Consider the following 25,950-nt stretch of genomic DNA (forward strand, 5'->3'; position numbering starts at 1 on the left):
CTGGAAGCAAGTTACAAGGTATTTATGTGCTAGACATAGTGCCTGGCTCTCCTGCCAGTGTGGAAGGCAGTTTGCAGCCACGAGATCAGATTGTTTACATCTGTGGACTGTGCACTGAGGGCATTAGCCTGGATGATGCAGTGAGAGTGTGTGAAGCTGCCACCCAGAATGTTCAAATCAAAGCCACAAGGTAAATCTGAGCATACTTCATCCTAATGCTGAAGCAGGTTTCTAAATTTTACATCAACAAGTCAGACCACACAAAACCAAAAAATGCTTTATCTCAAAGGTCTGAATGTTGCAAGTAAGTAACATTCATAAGACATCTTAACTCCTTGTAATTAAAACTAACATAGCAAGTACAAGTAGACTCATATGAGACAAATGAGAACTCTTCGAATTTCATCATCCAAAACCAAATGTGAAGCCTTTAACTGAGGCTGAGCACTATTTTCATATGTCTTGTTCTCTAGGGAAAATCTTTGTGTTTCCATCACTAGTGTGAACTTTCACTTTATAATCTCAGATTCACAACTACAAGGAAGAAACTATTTCTGATCAGAAATTTTGAGATAATTCCAACAGCCAAAACATTTTAGAAATGTACTAAAATGCAGCATTTAACCTGCAGCATGACCAGAAAGTCTTTCCAGACCTGAACAATAATTGGCTGTAAAGGATTTTTCTCAGCAGTTCATGGCTGCACTTTTGATTCATTGTGTTCCACAGCCTGATATCACACCAGCTCAGGTCCTGGACTGATGCAGAAATAGCTTCCAAAGATCTCAGAGGAACGGTAAAATATTAACTCAAAGCATGTGAATAACTGAGTTATGTAACCAGAGCCTGTGACAGAATGGCTGTCACAGCTATCTTAACATAGTTCAAACTTCTATTACTCTTTTATTAACTTGTGCTTATCTAACAGAAGAAGAAACTGCTGCCTCATTATACATCCTGCTGTACAACAAGTTAGTAGCAGCATCTCCTGATTGTCAGAATTTACAAACTAAGGAGCTAAACAGAAATAGGATAAAAGAACTTACAAAAGAGCATTCCCACTTTATACAGGGGGTAACCAAAGCTGAATTCAAAATGGACCAAAAAGCAGCTCTGTATTTAACATGCTTATTTTTTCCCCAACACATTTCAATAAAATGTTTCCCTACAGTCAAATATTTTCATATACTGATATCAATTCTCTTTAGAAAAGTACCACTAACAAAATTATAGAAGGACAACTACTATTTAGACAACTGAATTTCTAAAAATGATTTTCATATGTGCTTTACAAAGCATGCAGCTTAATGGCTCACATATTTCACTTTTTCTGCCCCCAGAAATGGCAATCCAGTGGTTCCTATAGAGCAGGAAAATAGTAAGTAAGGCTAATGTTTTTGGATTTTAGTTCAAAACTTGCTGATTTTGAAGAAAAGCATAAGGTATTGATTCATTGCATTTAAAACTTATTAACAAATTGTAACTCGCCATTCAGTATTTCTGTTATGGCCATTTTAAGAGTCTGAAGAAAATTTGGTAGCTGTTTAAAGAGAGAAATAAAATGTATAGTTCTCCATAAAAAAGTAACTTATTACATATTCAGTTTCTTTTTTTTTTAATTTGTTATTAAATAGGAATTTTATGTGGTCATATTTCAACATCTGTTTTGACTGAAACTATTCTATAAGAAGTTTTCCAGCACTTCTTGAGCCACTATTTAATATGAGCCCCTACTTCATAATCTAGACCACCTTTTTAAACTGTTATTAATGAAGTATTTAAAATCAGCAGGCAGCACTAATATCTGTTAGTTAATATAAAAGCATTCCTATAAGGGCATATATTTGATACTCTAACTGATACAAAAGTTCAGCCATCATCTGCACCACAAAGATTTGACCAGAATTGCTCCAGCAGCCTAAGGAGTCTGAGCGAGCACAGGCTGCACCTGCACCCTCAGGTGGAAGGAGAGGTATCACATCTAGGTCAGCACATACAAAGGGTGTTCGTTATGCAAGTAAAACTTTCAAATGCACATTTGGCTGCAGCATGAACCCCAGTTTCATTTACCTGACTGGATATCTCAATTGTTTTTTCAGTTTTTTTTAAAATCATGCAAACATGACTTCAAAAAGTAACTCTGGACCACAATTATTCACATGCCTACACTCATCTGAATACTGGCATATGGTTACCTGAAGAACTTATTCCAAGTCAAGTTAGTGACAGATTTCCTTAGACATGTAGCCATGTGTCTGTTTCTATAAACTGAAGCAATTTTCTACAAGATATGGATATAGTTATGTGTACTCTCAGTTAATATGATAGAACTAAAGCACAGCAAAGGTGTAGCCTGGTAGGACTTTGCTTACACAGCCTTGTGTGAGCTTTGCAGATTCCAAGATTTCTCAAGACACCTTCAAATAGGTAATGAGACCTGGTCCACCTCTGACAGAGTTATGAATGCTGTACTGGCACAGTTACCTGCCTCTCCTATAAAACAAGATGTGTAAGGTCCTGCACATGGTTCAGAGCAATCCCAAGCATAAACACAGGCTGGGCAGAGAATGGATTGAGAGCAGCCCTGAGAAGGACTTGAGGGTGTTGGTTGATGAAAAGCTAAATATGACTGAGCAATGTGCAATCACAGCCCAGAAATCACATCCTTGGCTGCACCAAGAGCAGCGTAGCCATCAGGTTGAGTGAGGGGATCCTGCCCCACTACTCTGTGAGACCCCACCTGGAGTCCTGCATGCAGCTCTGCAGTCCCCAGCATAAGAAGCACATGGACCTGTTGGAGCAATTTAAAGGGGAGGCCATGAAGATGGTCAGAGGGCTGGAGCACCTGAGCACAACTCTCCTGTGAAGACTCTCCTGGGAGAGTTGGAGTTGTTCAGCCTGGACAAGAGATGGTGCTGGGGAGACCTTACAGCTCCTTCCAGTTCCTAAAGGGATACTGCAGAGAGACTTCTGACAAAGGCATGTAGTGATAAGACAAGGGGGAATGGCATCAAACTGAAAGAGGGCAGGTTTAGATTAGGGAGAAAATTAGGGAGAAATTCTTTACTGTGACAGTGGTGTGACACTGGATCAGGTTGCCCAGAGAAGTTGTGGACACCTCATCCTGGAAAATCTTCAGGTCCAGACTGGATGGGGCTTTGAGCAACCTGGTCTAGTGAAAGGTGTCCCTGCTCATGGCAGAGGGTGGGAACCAGATGATCTTTAAGGTCCCTTTAAATCCAAACTGCTCTATGATTCTATGATTCTTCACTTTTATAGGCACTTTAAAAAACCTATACTAATTTTGTATATGATGTTCCATTTGCTATCATCACTCATAGATTTATTGATAAATCTGTAATAATTTGTTATTAAGAAAGCAAGCCTTCATTTTTATAGGCTTAGTTACAAGAATGCATACTAAAATTGCAATTGATAAAGGTAGCTTTTTTTCAAACTACAGGACATTAATTATTTTCAATAATTCACACATTAAGAGTACTTTGTGGAAGACAGCTAAGATCAGAATATGATAAAGCAAAACCACAAAACTGGGGGGCTGATAGAGGTGGGAGTGTTCCTTCATCTGCCTGATCATTGCCACATGTCTAGAGTGACTCAGTCTGGTCTCTGATTGTTGTTACAATTTTTAAAATAACAATGGCTAAGATGCAGTAGCTCTGCAATTCATGACTGAAATGTTTATATCTCTGTGCAAATTGGCAAACTTAATCATGCAGTGGTCTCACACTGCTCCATATAGCATCAATATTGGATATTGATGCTTGGTTTAATAACCTAAGCACAGAGTTTACATTCCATGTGTACATGAAGTTTAGCAGGAGGCCTGTCAGAGCAAACATATGTGTTTGTTTTTAGGGTCACCAGCTGAAACAGAGAAAGCCAATATTTCTTTGTCAAATGAAAACCTGATCTCCCAGGAACAGCATCTGCTGCATCAACATGGTAAGAAACTTTGCATTTTTCAATTAGGGTTAGTAAAATTCTATTCTTTGAAAGAAAAGTAAGTTTATAGGTGATAATGGCATCACCTGGGAAAGATTAACTCTTCATAAAAAATCCTGCCACCCTCAAAGTTTCAGAGAACATTTATACATTACTGCTCTCCATCTGGTGTCTCTGTAGCATGCAGCTCTTAAAGCTCGTTTTGGAACCTGCTCACAGGGAGGTAAAAAGGTCACAGTGATTCACATTTCAGGAGTTTTAGGCCACATAAATCTGAGGGATTTATTTTGTATTTCACATATAAAATATAACATGTTTTATTATGTCTCTGAATGAGATTTTGAGTGTTATACTGTAGAGTATTTTACCAGGAGAACTATCTAAAAATTGTTGTTGCTTTTTCACAGAGAAACATTTGGAGGAAACAAACTGTGATGCTCAGCAGAACACTCCTGATTCTCCAGAATGTAAAGTAAGTGACACTCTGAGGTGTGAGGTGGTTCATCAAGTGAAGTGAGCTATATGGAGAGAGGTTTTTTCAATAGCAGTATTTAAAGCATTTTCTTCCTCTCTTTGAAAACGTGAATATAATGCACTTGGAGAGTGTCCTGTAAGTGTTGCATTGTATTCAGCATTCACAGAGTAGAATGCACTGGGCACTTCCTGGGGACAGACTCTTCTGTTGCTGTCTTTCAATGCTTTGAAAGAAAGTAGCACAGGAAAAAGACACAGAATGTCACAGCATGGGATTCTGGGGAAAATATGGGCAATTGTGAAACATTTTCCACAACAGTCTTTGAAAACTGAGATTAATATGTTTCATTCTGCAATTTGCAGATAGACATTTGAAAATAGCGTAAAATTAGCCCAATCTTTGCAGTATTATGCAGCACTGATATAGACCAATATGGTTTGAATTTGGCAAGAGTAATGTACTTTTAAAGTTATTTATTATTTATTATGAATTCCTGAATACACAGGAATGTTGTTTATTTCCATGAATGTTGTTATTTCCATGCTCAGCATACAATGCTTGGAAGTTCTTACAAGCACCAACATCACTTCTGTTGGTGCAAAGACATGGAAAGTAACTTTAATTGAAATTATCCAAATTGGGACTGATATTTCATGTGAATAGATTAAATATTTTTCTCTTGATTTTGTTTTTTTTGTTTTTTTTTTTTTTTTTAAAAAAAGCTGTTTCTTGTTAAAATTAGACCTCCAACCTGGCAAAAAAATTGGAAGAATTTTCTCATTTTTGATTATGTCATCACTATTACTGCTTCTTCTGCATGATTTAATCCATGATGGTTTATCTGTTCAACCTGCAAAAATAATTTACAAGGCTGATATTTGTGGCATTGGAACTAGTCATGCTGCAAGTCATAAACATTTCTAGCTTGCTGCTATTTCTGACATAGTACTTGACCCTAAAAAAGCAGTTGATTTTAAAAGCAAATGAAGTGCTAAAGTAAAAGAGATGAGAGTGTTGGGATTACAAGATCAAGATCTAAATTATAGAAAAATAAGAGAATAAACTATGTACTGCATTACTGTCATGCTGGAGGTAAGAATGTCTTATTTGTCAGTTAAGGTGATTTATTAGATATATTATAAAAGGATTACAGAAGTACACATTTCTTTGCTCTTAAGGGATTATTTTCCCCAGCAGCAATTATTAAACATAGTATGAAAATAAGTATGTTCTATTTTTATTCTGATACATACATGCAGCTCTTATCTTGATTCCTAGAAGCTCTGTAGATCTATTCAAGAGTAGAGTAGGATATATCCCATAATCCATATCAGACAGTAAGGACTGTGGGAATAATGGCAATCTTGGGTAATAAAAATGCAAACAAAATACAGCCCTGAATAAATGCCACTTTTGACTGCATCCTTGTCTATTGTAGGACTTCATTATTAAGATTGAGCTGGAAAAAGCAGAAAATGGAAGTCTAGGATTTGCACTGGTAGGTGGAAAAAATGGCAGGGCTATCCTAATAAAAGCCATCAGCCCAGACAGCAGTGCAGATCTGGATGGGAGACTTCAAGTTGGTGACATCTTACTGAAGGTAATGTTTGCTCTCCATTGCTTTGGCTCACATTTTCTCTACTTTATAATGGGCATCTGTCCAATATAAAGTAGTGCAGGTTGGAAATCCGAGGCTGCTTTGCACAGTAACATGTAGGAGGTGCTGTCCCTTGGCTCCTGGTGGTCAGAGGGTTGTCCTGGGGCCCCTGTGTCTGCCCTGGAGTTCAGCCTCCTGTGGGACTGAGCCTCCCCAGAGCTGGACACCCCAGCAGAGGCAGACCCAGAATCACAGAGCAAGCAGCCAAGTGCACCTACTCCTGACTGTAACTGTGCCTGGTGAGGATTCCAGACAAACTTCAGGGAAACCAGAGGTAACTGGCCAGGCATGCAGGTCACAGCTAACCAGGAGCCTTCTGGGAAGAACTTCTCACGTTAGGTATTATCAAGACAAACAAAAAACAGTGGAATTAGGGCTTTTGAGTGTTTATTTAAAATCTTACTATCCTAGCCACTCTGCCACCTTTTAATATAAATAATCCTTTTTGTTCCACCAGATTATGTTTTCTTCTCCCCCCATGAGTTTCAAAATTGTTTGATTTTCTGGCTTTCATTTACTTCCATCTCTCTTTCATCGTCTCAATGAAGAATGGGGGAAAGCCCACTTACTATCTCAGACTATAATTCTGTGGTGTCCTGCTGGCAATCATGGTGTAAAGATAAAGAGGTGAAGGATCAAGTGAGTTAGGAGAGAATGAGAATTCTCTCCCACAAATGGGAGAAAATGATGACACATGAAGTTCAAAGAAGTTATATGAAGATTTCCCAGGGCTAGGGCTTTGTGTTACAGGAATCTGGAAATACACATCATTGTATTTTTCAGGTGAATGAGACCTTTGTGTCTGGTCTGCCACGCCAAACAGTTACGGATCTGCTGCGCAAGGCGCAAGGCACTGTTCAACTCACTGTCTGTCGAAGCCTGGCTTTGCACTGGGCTTATTCAGGCAACCAGAGCAACAGAGCTTCCACTCCAAACACAAAAGCAGAGCCTGGTAAGCAGCCACATCCACTCATCATATGACAGAAGTGGGATTATGTGTTGCCTGAATTCAACTTTGGTCTTAGCGAAACAAGTCAATTTTACAGTCAGTCCTGTCTCATAGCTGTAGGTACAAACACATTCTTCACCCTGATTTGCAGCTCTGGCTAAACTGCTCAAGACATAGGACCACAGGGAAGGAATGCCCAAGTGTGTTTTTTAAATCTAGGAACAAAGCTGTAAGATCCTCAAAGATGCTTTAACTCAGTTTAAATTTTTAAGTCATGAATGTTGGTCTGATTTTACCCCATTTTATGCAACTCATTGATGAAATCACAGCCTGGTTTTGGCTCAGTTGCTAAAATACTTCTCCCACAAACTTCACATCCCATCACTCCTACTTATCTTCTAGAAGCACTACACCTCCTGTTCTGTCTGGCAGACAGATCCTCTCTCTTCTGTGGTGTTCATGCTCAAACCCAGAAGCCTCTGCTCCCAGGTCTATTGTTATTCATTTGAGAGCACACCCATCTTGCAAAGGGCAGCACTTACAGGCATGACTAACTCTATGGAAGAACTTTGTGCTCTATGCTCTGCTCTACTGAATACTCAAAAATTAATTACTAATTAAAGCTGGGAATGGAAGCAAGGATATAAAACTACCAATAGATTACATAGTTATAGTCCTCAACTTTCTATTTCTTTGAATACTGAAACATTTCCTATAATGTGGAGAAACCTAAGTGGGAAGGATATAGAATTCCTCCTTCTGGCCTGCTGGTTATTGAAGGCTTTGTTTCAAGTATTCATGGTCAGGACACTGCCATTGCCATTTTTTTCTTACATGACATCAATGAATTACATAATTTCTGGGAAGTTTAAACTGAAAAACACAATGGTATTATAGAAGTACTGGCAGCAAAGTTAATTTATGGTATTTTTCCCTTAGCACTGTGAAGGAATGAGCTGGGTTAGGGAGAGCAGATTTAAATTGTTTCATGGTTTTTTATAGCTGCTGTTGATACAGGGCTTTACTTCAGTGTATCTTCTGGCAGTCTGAATTATGCTGGCTTCTTTGGTGGTGACATATGGCATTTGTGCTCTATTAACTCTCCCAGGCATTCACAAGAGGGAGATTCCATGCCAGTTTAAGACACTGTATCTCAGTGCCCCATCTGAGGTCAAAGTCCTTTGGTCTAAGCAGCACAGAAGAAATGGACCAATATTTTCATGTATTTGATTTTTTTTGTTTGCTTTCTGGTATTCAGCAAGTGGTGGGGAATGCCTGCAAGCTCAGCCTGTTTTCAGTTTCAAGCAAGAAGGCTCCAATCAAATGTGCAAAAAGGTAAAAATCAGAGAAGTTTTCAGAAGTTATGAGGCAATGTACTCATGTTTGTTTACATGAGTTTGCTGCAATGTGGGCAAGAACCGAACCTTCTTAATGGAAAAAATGTTTCATGTGAGGGAAGTGTGCTGCCATGACTGGAGCTGCTGACATTTGAGTGAGTCAGGATTCCACTGAGACAAGAGCATATGATAAGTAGAATACATATGCTAAAAGGGTGGAGGGAAGAAAGGCTGCATATGCAAGTCTTGTTCTGATTCTTTATAATACTGAAATGAATAATTTATTAATTTTACCATCCTTTCAGTATTTCTAAACCATGTACATTAAAAGATTTCTATCCAGCTATCTCCCCTACTATTCAAAATTCAAATGCATCTAAATTTCTTCAAACATGGCTATGATTTTGAATTTTAGTAAGTCCTGCAAGACATTCCACATTAAATTTCAGAGCATCTATTATTTATAAATTTAAAACTGTAAAACTCCTTAGTAAGTGCAAGAAAATTAGGTCTTCTTATCCTCCAGAAAACAAATGAAAAACCCAAACCCCGATTCAAGTAATGTAATCAAACCAGAAAAAGAAAAATGGTAATTTGAACTAAAATTTAAATAATTGTTTATCAAGTGTTACAGCTGAGAAGAAGCTACTTTCATATACTAATAGCAGATATCCTGCATTATTATTTAAATGCAGGACCTAGTTATTACTCTTTAGGATGGATAAACAGCCACCTGTACCATTGCTTCTATTGCATATGGAGGATCATCAAGGGTCTGCCTTCTCTATTAGTTGAGTGCTTCTTCAGCAGAGCAGCTGCACCCTGCTCCTACCATTGGCATTGTTGTGTCTAAGATAAAAAAGGAAATTATTACCAACAGTTCCATCTCAGATGCTGGTGCTTCCTGCTGCCAAGAATTGGGAGAGGAAGAATGTGACTCATGATTCCTGTGATTGCATTTTCTTTCTCAGATCAGAGAGGATATAACAAACCTTTCAAAGTCAGTCATGCATGCTGAGATGTAGAGGTCTCTCTAGACTGTATTGTTCTATTGCTCAGAAACTTATAAATGATAAGGCTTTTTACTCCAACTAGTTACTGCAATACACACTTTTGTCTGAAAGTGGAAACTATTTTATTTTCCCTTTCCTTCTTAAGCAAAGGACACATTTCTGTCAGAAATAAGAGTGTTGATGAAAGTAACTACATTCTTGATGTTTCTGTGTACTGATTTTTCACAGCTTTTTCTTATTTGAAACATGCAGGATGCAGAAAGAACAGACAAATCTCCTCTGCAAGGTCAGCTGGCTGGACAAGACTATAAGGACCTCATCGGTACCGTTTCAGACAGGTAAGTCTTTCAAATGAAGTAAAACTATTAAAATAAATAGTATGGATAAATTATTTGTATATTTCCAGCTCTGTCCTAGTGTGGTATGAAAGCGACAGAACATGGGTCTGTTGGAATGCAGCTCCACCTTGAGGAAGAGCTGCTGAACAGCTTCCACACAAGTACTAAGACAAGAGAATTGAAGCTTACAGGTGTAACGGCTAACAATTGAAAAATATCCTACATGAAAATGGTTCCTAGCTGTGAGAAACCTTACTTCCAGTCATTTTTGAGCTGCTTTTTATTCAGAGTATGTTCTAACCTCTGAAAAAACCAACCACAATCACATACCGAAAATAGTTCTTTTCAGTAGCTATATTTGTAAACAATAATCCAGATAAAATGCTACTACAACTCCTTGAACTTATGATCTTCAGAGTTCTGACTAATTCTTGTAAATAGTTGCTCAATAAAGTTAAAAGTAAGCACAAATAGATTAAACACAAAATCTTTTATGGTTCAGATTATCAAAGCTTCTGCTACTTCAACTGACATTGTTTTGCAGGTCACAGAAATGTGCAGAATGTGAAAGCTGCAGAAAAGAAAATCAACAGTGTGAATCAGGCAGCTGGAACAATGAAGATGATGTTATGCCCCAGAGGATTCCTGTTCTACCTAGAAGTAATCATGCAAAAACTTCTCTTGTTTCTTCAACAGTATAGCCCAGCATCTCCATATATCTACATTGACAACAACACTAGTCCCTTGTACACAAGCTAAGAATTTGCTCTTTCAGTCTAAAGGACCAGAGCACTCAAGACACAATTTTTACTACTGATGCATAGATAGGCCATCCAAACTTTTGTAACTCTCAAAGGAGACATACATCATGAGGTCTCTCCTCTCTTCCTTACTGTTCCCATACAACTTCGCAAAATAAGTAAATAAACACTTAAAAATGCAGAACAAAGGGTCAAATTGTCTCTCAAGACTTTTTCCCCAGAATCACTGAATTTCACCCCCCATGACAATTTCATTAAAATCTCTAGAACTGATGTGCTTAAGCATGTACTGAAGCACTTTCACAACTCAGGTGCCAAAGCCCCTCTGACACCCAGAAGAGTTTACAAGAAGAATCTGCCTAATTGTTCCTTTATGAAAATTAAGCTCCTTCTGCTCCAAATGAGAATAATTTGTGAAAGAATCATATTGAGGATGCTGCAGTATCTCAGAGATTCTGTGAAATTCAGATTTCTCTCTCTCTCCTTGCTTCTTCTCACCTGGTGGAAGCAATGAGTTGCTGATGGCTCTCATTAGAAGTAAACCACAGGTAACTCCCTCACACTACCAAGCTTTGCTGGCCAACAAACAGAAAATCACAAACAATCTATCCTCTACTAGCTGCTCAGAGTTTGGGTTTTTTTAATTCCCCTTGATCTGGAAGAAGAGGTGTATGGGAAATAGTATGCTCTGTCTGGAGTGGGGATCTGCCTTCACTGGCACCCTCAACTCAATAATAGGAGCCTCTTCGAGGGTTAGAGACTGGAATACAGACAGAAAATATCTTAAAAGCTCAGGCAAAGAAGGGGCAAGTTGTAGCCCAGACACAAACATAGCAAGCACAACTCTATTGTAACAGAAATTAATTCAGAGTAGTGATGATACCTTACAGGAAGAGAGCAGAACATTGCTTCTTGTCTTCATCCTGCAACAAACCCCTGGAACACATCATCAGCTTTTCTTTGAGACAGCTGGTATGTTATCCTCTGCAGACAGTAGCCTATGACTAAAAAACCCAAATTCCATAATTCTTCTGCCTCAAACCATTATTTTTTACATAACAAGCTACTGTTTTTACTCAACATGGGAACAAAAGTTATTCTATCACTCCAGTAGAGTAGCGATATTTCTGAAGATGCACTGTTTATCCATTTTCCTCATCTGTCAAGTACTGGACCAGAACACACATTTCAGAATGAGCAAAGTAGTAAAACTGAATCCTGACTTTGGTGCATCAAAGATAGTTCATATATTGCTCTTGAAGGGCAGTATGAGTTAAGATGAGAAGAAAAATATATTTGCTTACTTTAGGAAGGAAGAATTTGCCGTGATTATTCCTAGCAGTGGAGTGTGGCAATACTAATTGGCATGGAAGTGTTGGAAATGTGAAAACAATTCTCTGTAAAGATGTGGCCAGTCTCCTACACCAGTATAAACTAGCATTAAAGTCTCCAATTCTGCAAGAATAGTTAATTTAGAACAGACTGTATTTAGAAACTGTGTGAGTAAATAACTTGCAGTAGTTGGATCTCCTTCCAAATAACATGAAATGTGGTGCTGGTTGTATCCATGATGTTGACTTATTCTTCTTTCTGCTGTGAACATAAGTTGAAAATATTTTCTTCCATTTTCTCATATTTCTCTTCCACAATATAAGCAGCAAAATATATATACATACTGCAGCTCCCTAGTTTTTAAAGCCAAGATTCTGCACTATGAACAATAATAATTAAAAACTTCTTGCTTTTTTGTTATTGTGTTTTGAGGTTTTGTTTGTTTTTTGTTTTTTTTTTTTTGTTGATACATAGACAGAACCTTTGCTTCTGGAGATGAACTGACTCAGTTAATTAACTTGAAACCATCACAGAGTGGAGTAGATCCAAGGACTGGCATAACAGGTCTTATTCAAGGACTTCAGCTGCAGATTGAGAATCAAGAGGTGCTAAAGGAGTTTATGGTAAACTTTGATCACTTCTTAAGAGTTAAGAGTTCAGAAAAGCTAAGAAAGTGGCTTTCCATACAGTGCATACTGTATGGGAGTTCAGTTTGTATATCTTTACTGCATCCTTTTTCTCTGACAATTATTCCTGCCAAAATGGGGTTTCTGCTCTGCTGTTTGGGTGGTAGTACAGTGTTTGCATCTCTCTTTCCATGCATATCCGTCTTACTATGTTCGCTGTTCAAAGATGCTGCCCATGTAGAAGGAAAATAAAAAATGTAACATTCACAATGTAGATTAGGAATCACTTTTTCCTAGAGTGACTTCTTCTTATTACCCCCTCAGCTCTGCTGAATATCTACCTAAGAACTATCCTAGGGGCTGCACCTAAGCAAGAAATCCCTGCTGCTAAGGATTCACTGAAGTAGAAACAGTTGAAAGGAAAATGTTCCACTCAATGGAACACCCCAGTTATCCATGGAACTCATTGCCACAAGATGCTGTTATGACCAGGAACTTTGTAATGAAATTACAAAGAAAAAGTAATGTACCTCCACAGATAATGAAATCACATAATTGCATCTGATTGCATATAAATCATGAAAAAAATGTAAAATTAGGAAGGCTTGTAAAATCTCTTGTTTCAGAACATAAACAGAGTATGAAGTTATCATCAAATTCCCAAAGAACAGATTATTTCATAATTCTTCAAGATAGTACTGGATTTTCCTTTAAAGGACATGCTCATTACCAGTGCAATGGATTGCTGCCACTTTTCCATAGTAATTGCAATCAGTTTCTTTCACTTGCCTTTATATCTCTGACTTTCTGGGTACAAAATCCCACAGGCTCAAGTGTGTAGGATTTGCTGACATTCGCTAAAGGCTCAAGGGCATGTATTACATTTCATTCATTACATTCCATTACTGATGTAGGTGTAGCTTACTATGAGCTCAGTCCCACGTCTGCACAGAAAACGTAAAGATCTAACAAGTAAAGTGCTGGTTACCAAAGGCAGTGGATATTTTATCTGAGTAAAAGCCATAGGAACTGATACAAGTGTTCAAGAACTGTCATATGTATTTCAGTTCTTATAAATATATAGTGGCAGAATGTGATGATTGAGCATTGTGCAACACACAGAAAATAGGTAGAAGAATAACAAAAACATCGAGGTAACACAAAAATGTAATGAAATGAACTTGCACATTCCTGCTTCTGACTACCCTGCATTCAATTCCCCAAAATTTGCTGTGAAGTTCTTAATAACTGTATGATTTGCACTTAATATCATTGGTACTTTCCCTATATTTATCACTTACTCCATCACTGAAAAGTATTGAGTCATTTTTGCACTGTTCATAGTTCAATAGTTAGTGCTTGTGTTATCAATCATAAATGCTGACATTTGGCCAACACAGTATTCCAAACATCTATAATACAGCAATATACAAAAGGGACTTGTAATGATAGGATCTGAGGATGAGGGTTGGAAATATCACTTGAAAATGCAGATATATTGTGCAGGGAAGAGAAAATACAAAGCAAATTGAATTTTTTGCCTAGAAGTTTAGAGAATGATGTACTGATTCTCTTCTGTAAGAAGTCTATTTTCCAGCCTTGGGTTATATACAGCAGTAAAGTTTGTTCACACTGACACTGTAAAAGCTATCTGTTGAGGATGTGAACAATATAGATTGACTATTTCTTTTTGATCTAGGCTTTAGAACATGTGAAGCCAATAGATGACTGCAGAACTGGCAAAGCACCAGAAAACCAGAATAAAAACAGATACCGAGATATCCTTCCATGTAAGTATGCACAGAAATGAGAATACACATTTGGTGAACAAAGTCATCAGAGGAACACAAAAAAATTTTCTGGACCCTTGATGTCTTCCTAGACTGCAGCAACAGGACAACACATGCAAAAATGTGTAGCATCTCTATATTCAGTGATGCAGTGTGTATATTCTTAGAGGTTCTTCTCGTTTATAACACCAATATCCAGTGACAACATTCCTATGCAATACATGAGAAGCAGCACTGGGTACTTACTCTATGTTGGAACACTGGCAAACAATTCTATAGTAAGCTTTTTAGAAGGCTTTTCACAGTGTTACACAAGTACCTCAGGAGAAACAAAGCTGCAATGAACCATACAATTTATCTGTGAGAATTCCTACTTTCACTGGTTAATATTAGTGCTGCTAGTCAACTGTGTTCTAAAATCCAGAGGGATACTTTTCTGGAGAGACTGAGGTTTCCTATGTCCTGAGTGCTGGAGAGGGTAGGACTCTTGTTCCAGATCCACAGCTGAAATAGCATCTTTCTGTTTCTGTACAGATGATAAGACACGAGTTCCTCTGGGGGAAAAGAATGGCTACATCAATGCAAGCTACATTAGAATGAATGTTGGAGAAGAGGAACACTTTTATATTATAACCCAAGGGCCTCTTCCATCCACTATGGCTGATTTCTGGCAAATGGTCTGGGAGAGTGAATCAGATGTGATTGCCATGATGACAAAAGAAGTGGAGCTAGGGCAAGTCAAATGCCATCGATACTGGCCTGAATCTCCCTATAACTCTAAAGAACTGGCTAATTTCTATCTCAGGCTACACAATTACCAGACTCTGGAATACTTCATAATTAGAAAAATAGAAATTATCAACAAGCAGGTAAGTTGATTTAATACTTTCATATATGATGAAACTGATTACACAGTTTATGTGAGTAGATACAAGTAGTATTGTCTGTTTCTTCTATAATATATGCCTAGTATTTTTTGGGGATGTAAAAATCTGAATAACAGGCATGAAATTAAGATTAATGAGGTGCTTTCTTCTTGCTCATTGCATAAGCAATGGATATAATATTACATACGTTTGGACAAGAACTTCCAAAAATGAGACCTCTAATAGTCACAGAACTGGTTTGTTCAGTGTTTTGCAGAATTGTTTACTGTTCTCATCAAATCACATCTCCACCAGAGTGGATTCATATTTGGTAATGGTGATTGAATGGAAAGAGGGGGAGAAGGCGGCTTTCATCCTAGAATTTAGGACAAATGATACTTTTTTTGTTCATGAAAAGACACAAACACACATGAAACTACAAATCTAGCAGCAACTTTTAAAAACCTAACAAATACAGGATCCAGGTGGAAGAACACAGAAAACAGGGCACGTATACGTCCATCATTCTTGCCTCAATATTAAGTAAAGCTTTGCAAAAATTTCTGCAGGACATATTTAGTGGCATAATTAAAACATCTGTGCCAGACTAAACTTGGTGCCTTTTCCATCAAGATAACAATTTGAGGAAATGCACCTTATGTCACTGAGTGTGAAGCATTGCAAAGCATTTGATAGGAGTCTTCCTGAAAGACTCTTAAAATGGCAAGATGGAACACCATATGTGATTGTTTCAATGAACGTGCTAAGTTTGCTATGTTTGTACTGAATCAGTAGCAAACTACTACAGAAAGCCACAGGTCTACTTCAGCAGAAATCCATATTTACATTCAAATTCATCGGATGGTAAAAATCCAGGTAATTAGTATTCAGATTTTAATGTGGCTTTGTGGACTGGCAACAAGAAGCGTTGACCCAGGAAAATTTAATTAATATTACCAATAAATGACATAACTACATTCTTTCAAGGCAACTGAATAACTTCAGCGTCTCATCAAAGTCACATGAAGTAAATTTCCTAGGCCTGTGTTCCTGAGTGCATTTCTTGAAATCTAAAGAAACATTAATAGAGTCAAGTATGAAAAGCTAAAGAACTGTAGAGTAAATAAACAATTTTAAGAATGAGGCTGTGGGAAAATTTTTAGTGGAATTCCTTGAAAATTGGTTTTGGGACTGATAATTCTTAACCTTTCTGGTCTCTCTCTTCCAGACAGAAGAAAAGCGCATTATAAGTCATTTGCAATTTACCACTTGGCCAGACCACAATACTTCCAAACTGGCTGAGCAGCTTGTAAAATTTATTTGTTACATGAGAAAAGCTCACAGGAGAGGACCTATTATTGCTCACTGCAGCACTGGCATTGGAAGAAGTGGAGTTTTGCTGTGTGTTGAAATTCTTCTCAGCCATATAGAAAAAGATTTATGTGTAAGTATCAAACAGGTCATTGTTAAGTATTACAAACTTGGTATGGATGTCAGTGGCATGGTGGGAACATCTTAGAACAGAATAAATCCTCTAAGAATTCACCCAAACAAAACGGAATAAACCCAGCTTTCATTGTTTTAAACAACAAAGATCGTAACTACAAATATACTGTTTCTAAAAGAGCTGTCACAGCTTCCCCATCTGAATATGCTTAAATCTTTCTTTCTAACTTGCACGTCAACCAAAGTAAAAACAATTCTCTTCTGACAGTTCAACATCAAGCAGATAGTGAGAGATTTGCGAGATCAGCGTTTTGGAATGATCCAAACTAAGGTAAGTTCTAAATATGCAACTAGATCATTATGTTTTTCAAAAGCCTCAATCTGTGGTACAGGTCCATATGCTATGATACAGCTAGGGCTTAAAATAGCAATTTAGTGCTCTCATTTGAGGAAAATAAGAGCCCTCTAGGCAAGGGGTGTCTAGTTTTAAATATGAAAGTCTGTCCCTTACTGATTAAGTGAAATAAAAGTAAAACAGCAATATAAGACAAATACAACACACCCCCCTTTCTTTTTCTAAAGCAAGAAGAAAAGCAAGTATCACAGAAACAGGGATTTACTATAAACCCTACCCTGCAAAATTATACCCTTTAGTTCAATTCTTGCTATTGATGAGTTATCATCACCAAATAAACCCTTCTATCCTGAGCTAAACCCACTCCTGAAAAGATTTTTCACACAGAAAAAAGAAAAGATGCTGCTAACTCACCTTAGAGAAAACAGCTGGTGAGAATAAAAACAAGAGAAGACTAAAGTTCTTCCTATAGGCAAATATTTTAGCACAGGCTTTGATAGATTTTTCTTCAGGGTAATGATTGAGCATGGGACTAAAATTAAGCAATATATAACCTTCACTGTCCTACATGAGAGTTGAGTACATGCTTAAACTACAGAGTTCCTGTACTTTTACCAGAACAAAAAGAATAAGGATTCTCTGAAATATGTACGTTTTGCATCCATATGACATAGATGGGATATTTTAAACATATAACATTTAAACATGTAACTTCAGCTAGTCCATCCTTCTTTGTCTAGAATTTATGTTGAATGTAAGCAGGTGTTTCACACTGGTGTCTCCACACACAGGATGAGTATTTATTCTGTTATGAAGTTGTGCTGGAAGTCCTTCAGATCCTGCGAGCAATGGATTCCTACTGAGTATGATTCCTACAATATGACTCCTCCTGTTGCTATTCCACTGGACTCCAGGGACTGCTCAGCAACTACTTTAAAGACATGTCATGCCAGCACAGACAAGTGTTATATTATATGCTTTTTTTAGATTACAAAGTAATTTAAAAACCTTGCTTAATGTGTCCTGCACAAGTCATTTATTTCTTGGCTCAAAGTATGAAGAAACAGCCAGCCAGCACTGCAACACTGATGTGTCAAACTGCTATGGACAATTTTTGCATTCTGTGTAATAACATATTCATTGTTAGGAATATGTGTTGGGACTGTAGCAAGGATGTAGCAGCCTTTGGAATTAGCTTTACTATCCAGAGGGCAACTATCAAGATCTAGGATTCTGTTGGTGTTAGGGGAAGATTAGTTGTCCCTCATCTATTGTTGTGCACTGTTTGCTTCTGGACTGCAAATCAGTGTTTACCCCACCAGTTATGCTTTTGCATGGAAGGACTCGGTTTGGTGACCTTTGGTGGCTTGAACAATGTAAACCCATTTCCAGCCCATGAGTTTATACCACTATCACCAGACATCTTAAATCAAGAAATTGACATAAAAAATAGGATGCCTTTAAATCCTGGTCCTCTTCAAAGGAAGAGCATTCTAATATTAAAAATAAAAATAAAAAAATAATTGGATGGGATATTAATTTTTTCCAGCAAGATGAACAGGTGTAGATAGCATCAATATTTTCATTCTACATCCATAGAAAAAGAAATGCAATACTAAGCCCAGTGAAACAACTGTGTGTGCGTTGTGGTACACACAAACATTTCATCTTTCCCTAATCCTTTACATTGATTAACTATCTTCTCATTCTTACCTAGGATCTGAAATATGGGATGTCCTGCTGGTTTCAGTTGGGGCTGAATCAGATCTTTAAATTAAAGAACTCTCTGTACAGTTTATATTTCTTGTAAAAAGTGTTTCTGTTTGTGTGGGTGGATTTGAACAGAGATCTGCTGTTCAAGGTGTAAGATTGTATTTTTTTTCCATTTGTTGTACTTCTAAGTCCTTATCTAGAAGGTGACATATGGAAGTGATTAGATATGCATTAGAATATATGCATTATTAGATATATTTACAAGGAATGCATATTATTAGATATGCATTCCTTGTAAACATAGGAAACTGAAACAATCTAACTAAATTGTATATATTTTTAAAACTTGGTTTCTGCAAAAGAGAAAAGATTAGGAGGCATTGGGTATAAAACTGCAGGTGAAGCAAGAAAATAAAATAACTATTTATTTTATTACCTATTACAAATTAGAGGTTTATAATTCAGAAAGAGTGGGGTATTAAATAAAAATTTAAAGTATGGCTTTTAGAAAAAGCCACTGTAATACAATTATAATTAAGGACAAGGCCCATTTTTTCTTTCTGCTCTCCAATAGTCTGAAGGCAGTCTCCAATATAGAAATGCAATTAATTATGTGAGCCAGATGCTAATTTCAAACTTATTAATAAAGTTCCAGAGCAATGCTAAATAAATCCAGGAATAACCCTGGATTTATATTGATATAAACATATAAAGAACTCAATGTTTTGTCTTAAATTCATTGAATTTGGTCCTTCCTCAGAGCATTACTCTCCATGTATTCTGCATTTATTATCTTTATGTTGCATACAAAGGTCTGTTCATACAATTTTGTCAAATATCAACAGCCAATTTTTTTCTCATAACTTTTTTACCTTCATTTGGTATTTGGCCTTTCACTTTAATTACTTCACATGTACTAGGCAATCAATGCATTACACTGTAATGAATACACAATTCATCTTTTGTACCACAATAATTTAATAAGCTTCCTAGTAAAAATATTCCTGTATTTTACGCAAAGGTGTTTTTTTTCTGCAGCTTAGAACAAGTATTCTGGACTTAGAAGACAATCCTCAAAGATCATTATTTGTACATCATCTTTGCAGCTGTTTGACAGATGTGCTTGCTGTTTGACACAAGTTTTTCCTGTTTTACAGAGGTATTAAAAAGATTTATTAAAACAATCTGCTTAACTTCAATTTCTTTTTATAAAAAAGCAGCTGCAATACCTAACTATTAACCAATTCGAGCTCTAGGGAAAATATTTTATTCATGAGGGCTTGTCTGTAAACTTCCTCCAAAGGCAGATTTTGTGATGATGTATAGCGAATATGGCCACATCCAGCAGCTGACAAGCATTTCCCCCACACACAGCACAACTGAGTGTCCCATCTCTGTGTTCTTTATTCATGCACAACTCCCTGGAGATCCAGGCTCACTGATATGCATTCATTTGGAACAAAAGATAACCCACTCTTTACAGAGCTCACACTAGTTGACAAGTCAGGATACACTGAAAAGAAAGGAAAATCTCCTGTCTCATTTCATTCATAGGTAAGTGAGGCAGTGGTTGGTGATTTGTCCAAGGTTTATAGAGTTTTGGAAAACTTGGGAACTAAACACAGAGGATAAAATCTCTCATTCTTTGCCTACACACAAAGCTATCTTTCCTCAGTCAGACAAGAGGATCATACTGCTCTGGATGATTTCTGATGAGATATTATTTAGCACATAAAGTGCTCTGACTGGAATTTGCACACACTAATATGCAAGAGATGTGTTATGGCAGAGAACCTCAGTCTGTGCCAATGGTCACCCTTCTTACTTCAGAGAAGTGGTATTGAGATCACCCTTTGTGCTCTAACACCTGGTTGCCAATCAGGACAAACTGCAGTGCAAATGTGAACAAAAAGAGCACGTTTTTTGAAGACAGTGCCTACCATAACAAGCACACCAAAGAAATAAACATATGCTAGTCCTCAGATTCATACTGTAGCACAAAACCTTGTCAGTCACACTCTGTGTTCAGACAGTAGCTCTGCCAACAGAACAGCACAACTTGTAACCATATTTTGGAGAAGTACCTGTTTTACCAGCACTGAGTCTGCTGTTAAGCTTTTTTCTAGCTACCATTTTATCTCAATTTAAAAGCAAGTACAGCAAGAACAACCACTGCATTGCTGTAAGGTTACGAAATCATGTGTGTAGGGGAAAACAAATGTCCACATTTTTCTATTAACATTTTCATTGAGTTCCATGGACCCAGAACTGCTTCATGCTGATGTCTCTGTGTACTCTAGTACCCCATCTGCAACGGGTAAGATACCTGAAAATACCCACACCTGACAAAATGGGTGTTACTGTCTACGAGAGCATTGTCAGGTATAAATAATTGACTTGTCCTAATATAATCATGTTTCCTTTAAATTTTCTTAGATGAGAAAGAGAGACCAGCCAGTAATTTTTTTCTGCCTTTTCAGTTGAAGGTAAGGCCTCACTGAGCAACAGGCCCGTCTGTGTCAGAACTAATACAGCAACTGCAGAGGGTCCGTCCTGAAAAAGAGCAGCGATCGCTGCCATCTAGGGGCACATCGCCACCACGACAGGGCCGGTCGCTCCTGCCCGGGGCACAGACCCACTCCATGTCCCTTAGCTGCAGAGTAAAGACAGCCAGATAAATGTAACAGAGGGCTTGTGGGCAGATTCCACTAGCTAACTGAAATGATGCCACTGTGACTTCTTGCCTATACCTACAAGTGCAGCTAGAAGCCCTCACAGGAACATTCTTTCTATTGGATAATAGAAATACTGAATGGAATTATTTTCTCAGGAAAAAATAAAAATCATTCAAATGACTAAAATGGGGCACCCCTTCCACAGACAGGGTCTTCACAGTGTGTTGCACCCACACTGGATGCTTGCTTGCTGCAGCACAAATCAGAGTTCCCAACATCTGAAGGAATGTAAGTTTATCTATACTATTCTCTCTTCCTTTAAAGTGTTAGCATTAATAAATAGTACTTTGCATAATCTCAGTGTCTTAATTATTGGAATTACACAGGAGCAGGAACTCCAGCTTCAAGACACTCAGTTACTCATTAAGGATAATGGTACTTCTCACAGCTTAAATCACAAAGCTGGACTCAACATGAAGACCACCTGCCTACTGCTTGCAAAGCTGACTAAATATTATTGTAATTGAGCTCTTTACACATAAAAGAGAGCTCACCCTTGCAGGCTAAGCAGACAGAGTTAGAGTCCACTATTAGATGAATCTTTTAAATGTCCAGTAATGTGTGTGATAGAAAGGCACAGCACTTATAAGATATGTGTAACCCTGAAGAGTGGTTTGCACATAATCTTGCATGGGTGTAGCTTTGTAGGGTTAGAATTAAGCTTGTGAAACCAGAAAAGTATTCTGTATTGTCATACTGATATATGACAATATATCACTTACTTTGTGCACATCAGGAATAATAGAACCTCATACTTCATGCATGCTTCTCCAGGCCCAACAGCATGGAAAAACTAACACTGGATCCCAGAACCACAACTCAGAATAGCTGAGATTGGAAGGAAGCTCTGGGAACTGTCCAATGTAAACCCTCCCACTCCCAGCAGTGTCACCTTGAGCTCAGGAGTCTATTCACGTGGGTTTTGGGTATCTCCAGGATGGACACTCCTTGACACCTCTAGGCAACCTATTCTGCTATTTGGCCATCCTCAGAGTAAAAAAGTTTTTTTCTGATGTTTAAAGAAAATTTCCTGGATTTTAGTTTGTGTCCATATCATCTTGTTCTGTCTTTGGATACCACTAAGAGGAATCTATTTCTGCTTCTTTGCCTCTTTACTCCCTCCTGATAAGGAATTTGTACATATCGATATGATCCCCCGAGCATTCTCTTCCCCATGCTAAACAGCCCAAACTCTCTCAGCTTCTCCTTACACAGCAGACATTTCTTAATTGCAATTTCTTAATCATCACAGTGGCCTTAATATGCAAGTACTGTTTTAGAGAGATTATAAGATTCCATCCAACAGCTACATCCAACAGCCTACTGAAATTAGGAGGTAGAGTTATTGGTGCCTATTGACAAGTGATAGCTCCTGTTTACTACCACTTAAGGACTGATCAAGGCCTGAGGAAACAATACGGGAGATTAAAAAAGATGCAGAGTATAGAGCATATCTTCAATGTCAGCCTGAAATATCTGCCAGCAATCATCTCTACTTTTTTACATAGTCTTAACTGTTCAGTGTCCTCCCATATGAAGTTAGGTAGCTATTCAGAATTCACTGCCTTTTCTGCACAGCACCAGTTACACATTCATGCCTGAGGGACAGTGAACTTTTTGCAATCCTGTTCTGAATTATACAGCTATTTAGCTTTCTCATTAAACCATTCAAAAACAAAACCCCAAAAAGCAGTTAAAATGCCTGAGAGCAGTACACCCCCAACCAGGCGACAGACACAATGGGGACTATACAGTAGCTGTCCAGCACCCCAGCTCATTACACAACCTAGCAATTAACGGAGGTTGCCTGTGCTCCCTCCCCTCCCTGCATTTGTCCTCTTGAGAGATGACAATCCCTTCTTCGCCTTCCTGTTCGACACTCTTGGAAAGACATGCCAATGACTGTAGGCTTTCCTTTCCCATCGCTCTGCTCTAAAAAGCTTCTAACTACTTCCATTACCACTTCCTTCATGGCTGAAGCAGATTTATTCCAGGCAAGGCACCAGCTGCAGTACCCTTGGCTCATTCAGCACACCTACCAATAGTTCCCAAGGCAGAAACAACATGCTGTGAGTTTGCTTAATGCCAGCACCTTTGGATAAGTGACAAGGACACTATGGGAAATAATGAACATTAGGGAAATGTAGCTATAGCAACACAAGTATTCACAAAGCAAATCCCCACCATGAGCACAAGGAAACTGCTGTTATTGTATTTGTAAAAGTGCTGATAAAGCAGGAGCTTGGGCTACAACATCAGGCAAAGGCATGCCTGGCCTGCAGTCTTGCCACAGATGGTGACACATACAAAAGCACCCCTACAGCAGACAGAAACTTAGCTCACACACTTTCAGAAATGTTGGATGAAACAACAGATCCAAATTTGAGCCTTTGTAAGAAAATCCCAAACTCCCCCTAGCTCTTTATTTTCCTGCTCCAGATTTTAATGCAGGTTTAGCACCATGTCATCAAAGGAACCATCCTGATGACACTCTCATGCTGATCAGGAAGCTGCCATTGTTCCAGAAGCAGGAACTGAACCTTGGTCTCTCATTAACCTATGCTACTTCCACTCTTTTTATCCACTTAAAGCGGGCAAAAGTTGTAGCTAAGTCTTCAACAGGAACACAGACAATGCTTTCTGACTTCTTTTTTTAATCATAAGATGAAGCAAGTGAATTACTCTCAAGGAATTTTGACTTTCACTTGATATAAGAAATAAAAAGTTAGTTTATTTAACTTGAAACAGCACTACACATATTTCTCCAGAATTCCTGGGTTCCTCTCTTCATCACATCTATAATTCACTTTAAGAAAAGTTTCTTAACAGTATCATGCCTCATTTTCTCTGTCTACTGCTTTGCTGTCTTAAAGAAGATGCATAAGGCACAGGTAATGCTTGGGAAGAGTTGAGTGAGTACTCAAGTAAAAGACAATACAATACATGAAATATTCTTCATGCTTGCACTTTTCAGTTACCACACATTCCCCTTCACCCCTGTGTGTGAGTTAGGACACACATAGCATATATCTATCTCTATTATTAGGAAATTAGCACTGAATTGTTAAGGGGAAAATTTCACTAAGGGAAAAAGTAGGATTCTGCTCAGGTATAATTTGAAAAAGGAATAGGAACAGAGTAGGAACGAAGTGTTTTTTGACAGCTAGAAATTCTGCTAGTATCACCTAAGTTGAGTCACTTAGCATGGACTCAGCATCCTTCCTTTTGCTTGACAGCAATTTTAGATCAAAAGACCTAAAACTCTCTGGGACCTCTGTTCCCATAGACAAAATCCACACAAAGCCTGGAATGACCACACCTCTCAGATCAATACAAATACCCAACTCCTTCAGAGCAACATTGCTCTAGGCAAGAGCATCTCCTTCCAGAGTATTCCATGCCAGCCCCTACTGAGATTTTCAATGACACAGAGATTTCTCCACCTATTCCTTCTCTCAACAACATTCACTTAGATCCCTGGATAAAAGCTGCTGGGTTATGCTGGGTTATGCTCCTCTGCTAGACTTGGTCAGTGACCCAAAAGGTTCAATTATCCTAAGAGTCCTCCAGGGATTTACATAATACTCCTTTGAGGTCTATCAAAGCACCTAATGAAACTCAGTTACTTCCTTGAAGTTCTGAGAAGAACACAGATTAAACTGGGAACACAAACATCAAGTTAGTATGTTAAAAATATCTAATGAATAAAATATCTTTTTCCTTTTCCTTTATCAACAGTTGTCCCCTCTTAATAGTTTCATTTATAGGGCAAAAGGTTTACACACCTCACTTCTGGTTGGGCATCTTGACTCCCAGTTTTTTGTAAAGTCCTTGAGGAATTCAAATTACAGCTAGGCTACCTCCAGGTGGTCAGGACTTCACTGATCAATGGTCTGTAGCCAGATGAAGTGATTACAGCCTTGGGCAGGAAAGTATTGTTATCAAAGCTGCTGCTTTCTGTAGCTTCAGCCCAACTGGCCTCAAAATCATTACACAGCACAGATGGGGGTAATGTGCCCATTATTCCCATGTCTATATGCTCATAGAGGAGCTATGTCCTCTCTGTAGCTTTACACGTGTTCAGTTCCCTTCACAGTTTCCCTCCAAAATGCCAGCACTTCTCTTCCTGTCTGGCTGTTCTTTGAGCACTGATTGGGATGTGAGTGATCTGCTTTTAACTCCCAGTTACTTCTATAACAGCTGAGAGCACCAAGCCTATATATTGCTATTGTCTTCACTTCTGGGAGAGGTAGAACATACTCTCCAAATTCACTTCATGTCACAAACACACATTATGTGTACCAGTATGTGAGAAAGCTGGCAAGATTGGGAAGGGCATCTGCATTAGTGTGGATGCATTTACCTGCCATGGGAGCAGGCTGATAATGGATACAGATGCCAACAAATTATGCAGGAAATGGGGCTAGCAGGAGAATTTCCACCTTCCACCTTTCTTTAACTTTTTATGGTAATGTTCTTTTTTCCTTCTTTTCTCACCTTCTGCCAAATGACAGAATAATCTACACTAAAAGCAGACATCAGTTCAATCCTTAAGACACAGTAATGTCTGTGTTTGCATGTGAGTGCATGT

The 25,950-nt window shown here is 38.2% G+C and overlaps 2 protein-coding genes across 2 annotated transcripts in view; one reads left to right on the top strand and one right to left on the bottom strand.

Moving 5' to 3' along the window:
- The window catches only part of FRMPD2 (FERM and PDZ domain containing 2), a 66,395-nt gene extending 46,587 nt beyond the window's left edge, over positions 1-19,808 (top strand). The window contains exons 33-45 of the mRNA XM_077183101.1: positions 3,880-3,966; positions 4,374-4,438; positions 5,880-6,041; positions 6,882-7,050; positions 8,306-8,382; positions 9,650-9,735; positions 10,280-10,395; positions 12,303-12,451; positions 14,154-14,244; positions 14,779-15,113; positions 16,339-16,554; positions 16,825-16,887; positions 17,703-19,808. Of these exons, the coding sequence (XP_077039216.1) occupies positions 3,880-3,966; positions 4,374-4,438; positions 5,880-6,041; positions 6,882-7,050; positions 8,306-8,382; positions 9,650-9,735; positions 10,280-10,395; positions 12,303-12,451; positions 14,154-14,244; positions 14,779-15,113; positions 16,339-16,554; positions 16,825-16,887; positions 17,703-17,774 (1,688 nt within the window). The 3' untranslated portion in view covers positions 17,775-19,808. The remainder of the gene's footprint in view (positions 1-3,879; positions 3,967-4,373; positions 4,439-5,879; positions 6,042-6,881; positions 7,051-8,305; positions 8,383-9,649; positions 9,736-10,279; positions 10,396-12,302; positions 12,452-14,153; positions 14,245-14,778; positions 15,114-16,338; positions 16,555-16,824; positions 16,888-17,702) is intronic.
- Positions 1-25,950, bottom strand: part of MAPK8 (mitogen-activated protein kinase 8) — a 228,444-nt gene that overhangs the window by 92,050 nt on the left and 110,444 nt on the right. The window lies entirely within an intron of this gene.

This window comes from Agelaius phoeniceus, chromosome 9 (assembly GCF_051311805.1).
Source record: "Agelaius phoeniceus isolate bAgePho1 chromosome 9, bAgePho1.hap1, whole genome shotgun sequence".
In the NCBI taxonomy this organism is placed as follows: Eukaryota; Metazoa; Chordata; class Aves; order Passeriformes; family Icteridae; genus Agelaius; species Agelaius phoeniceus.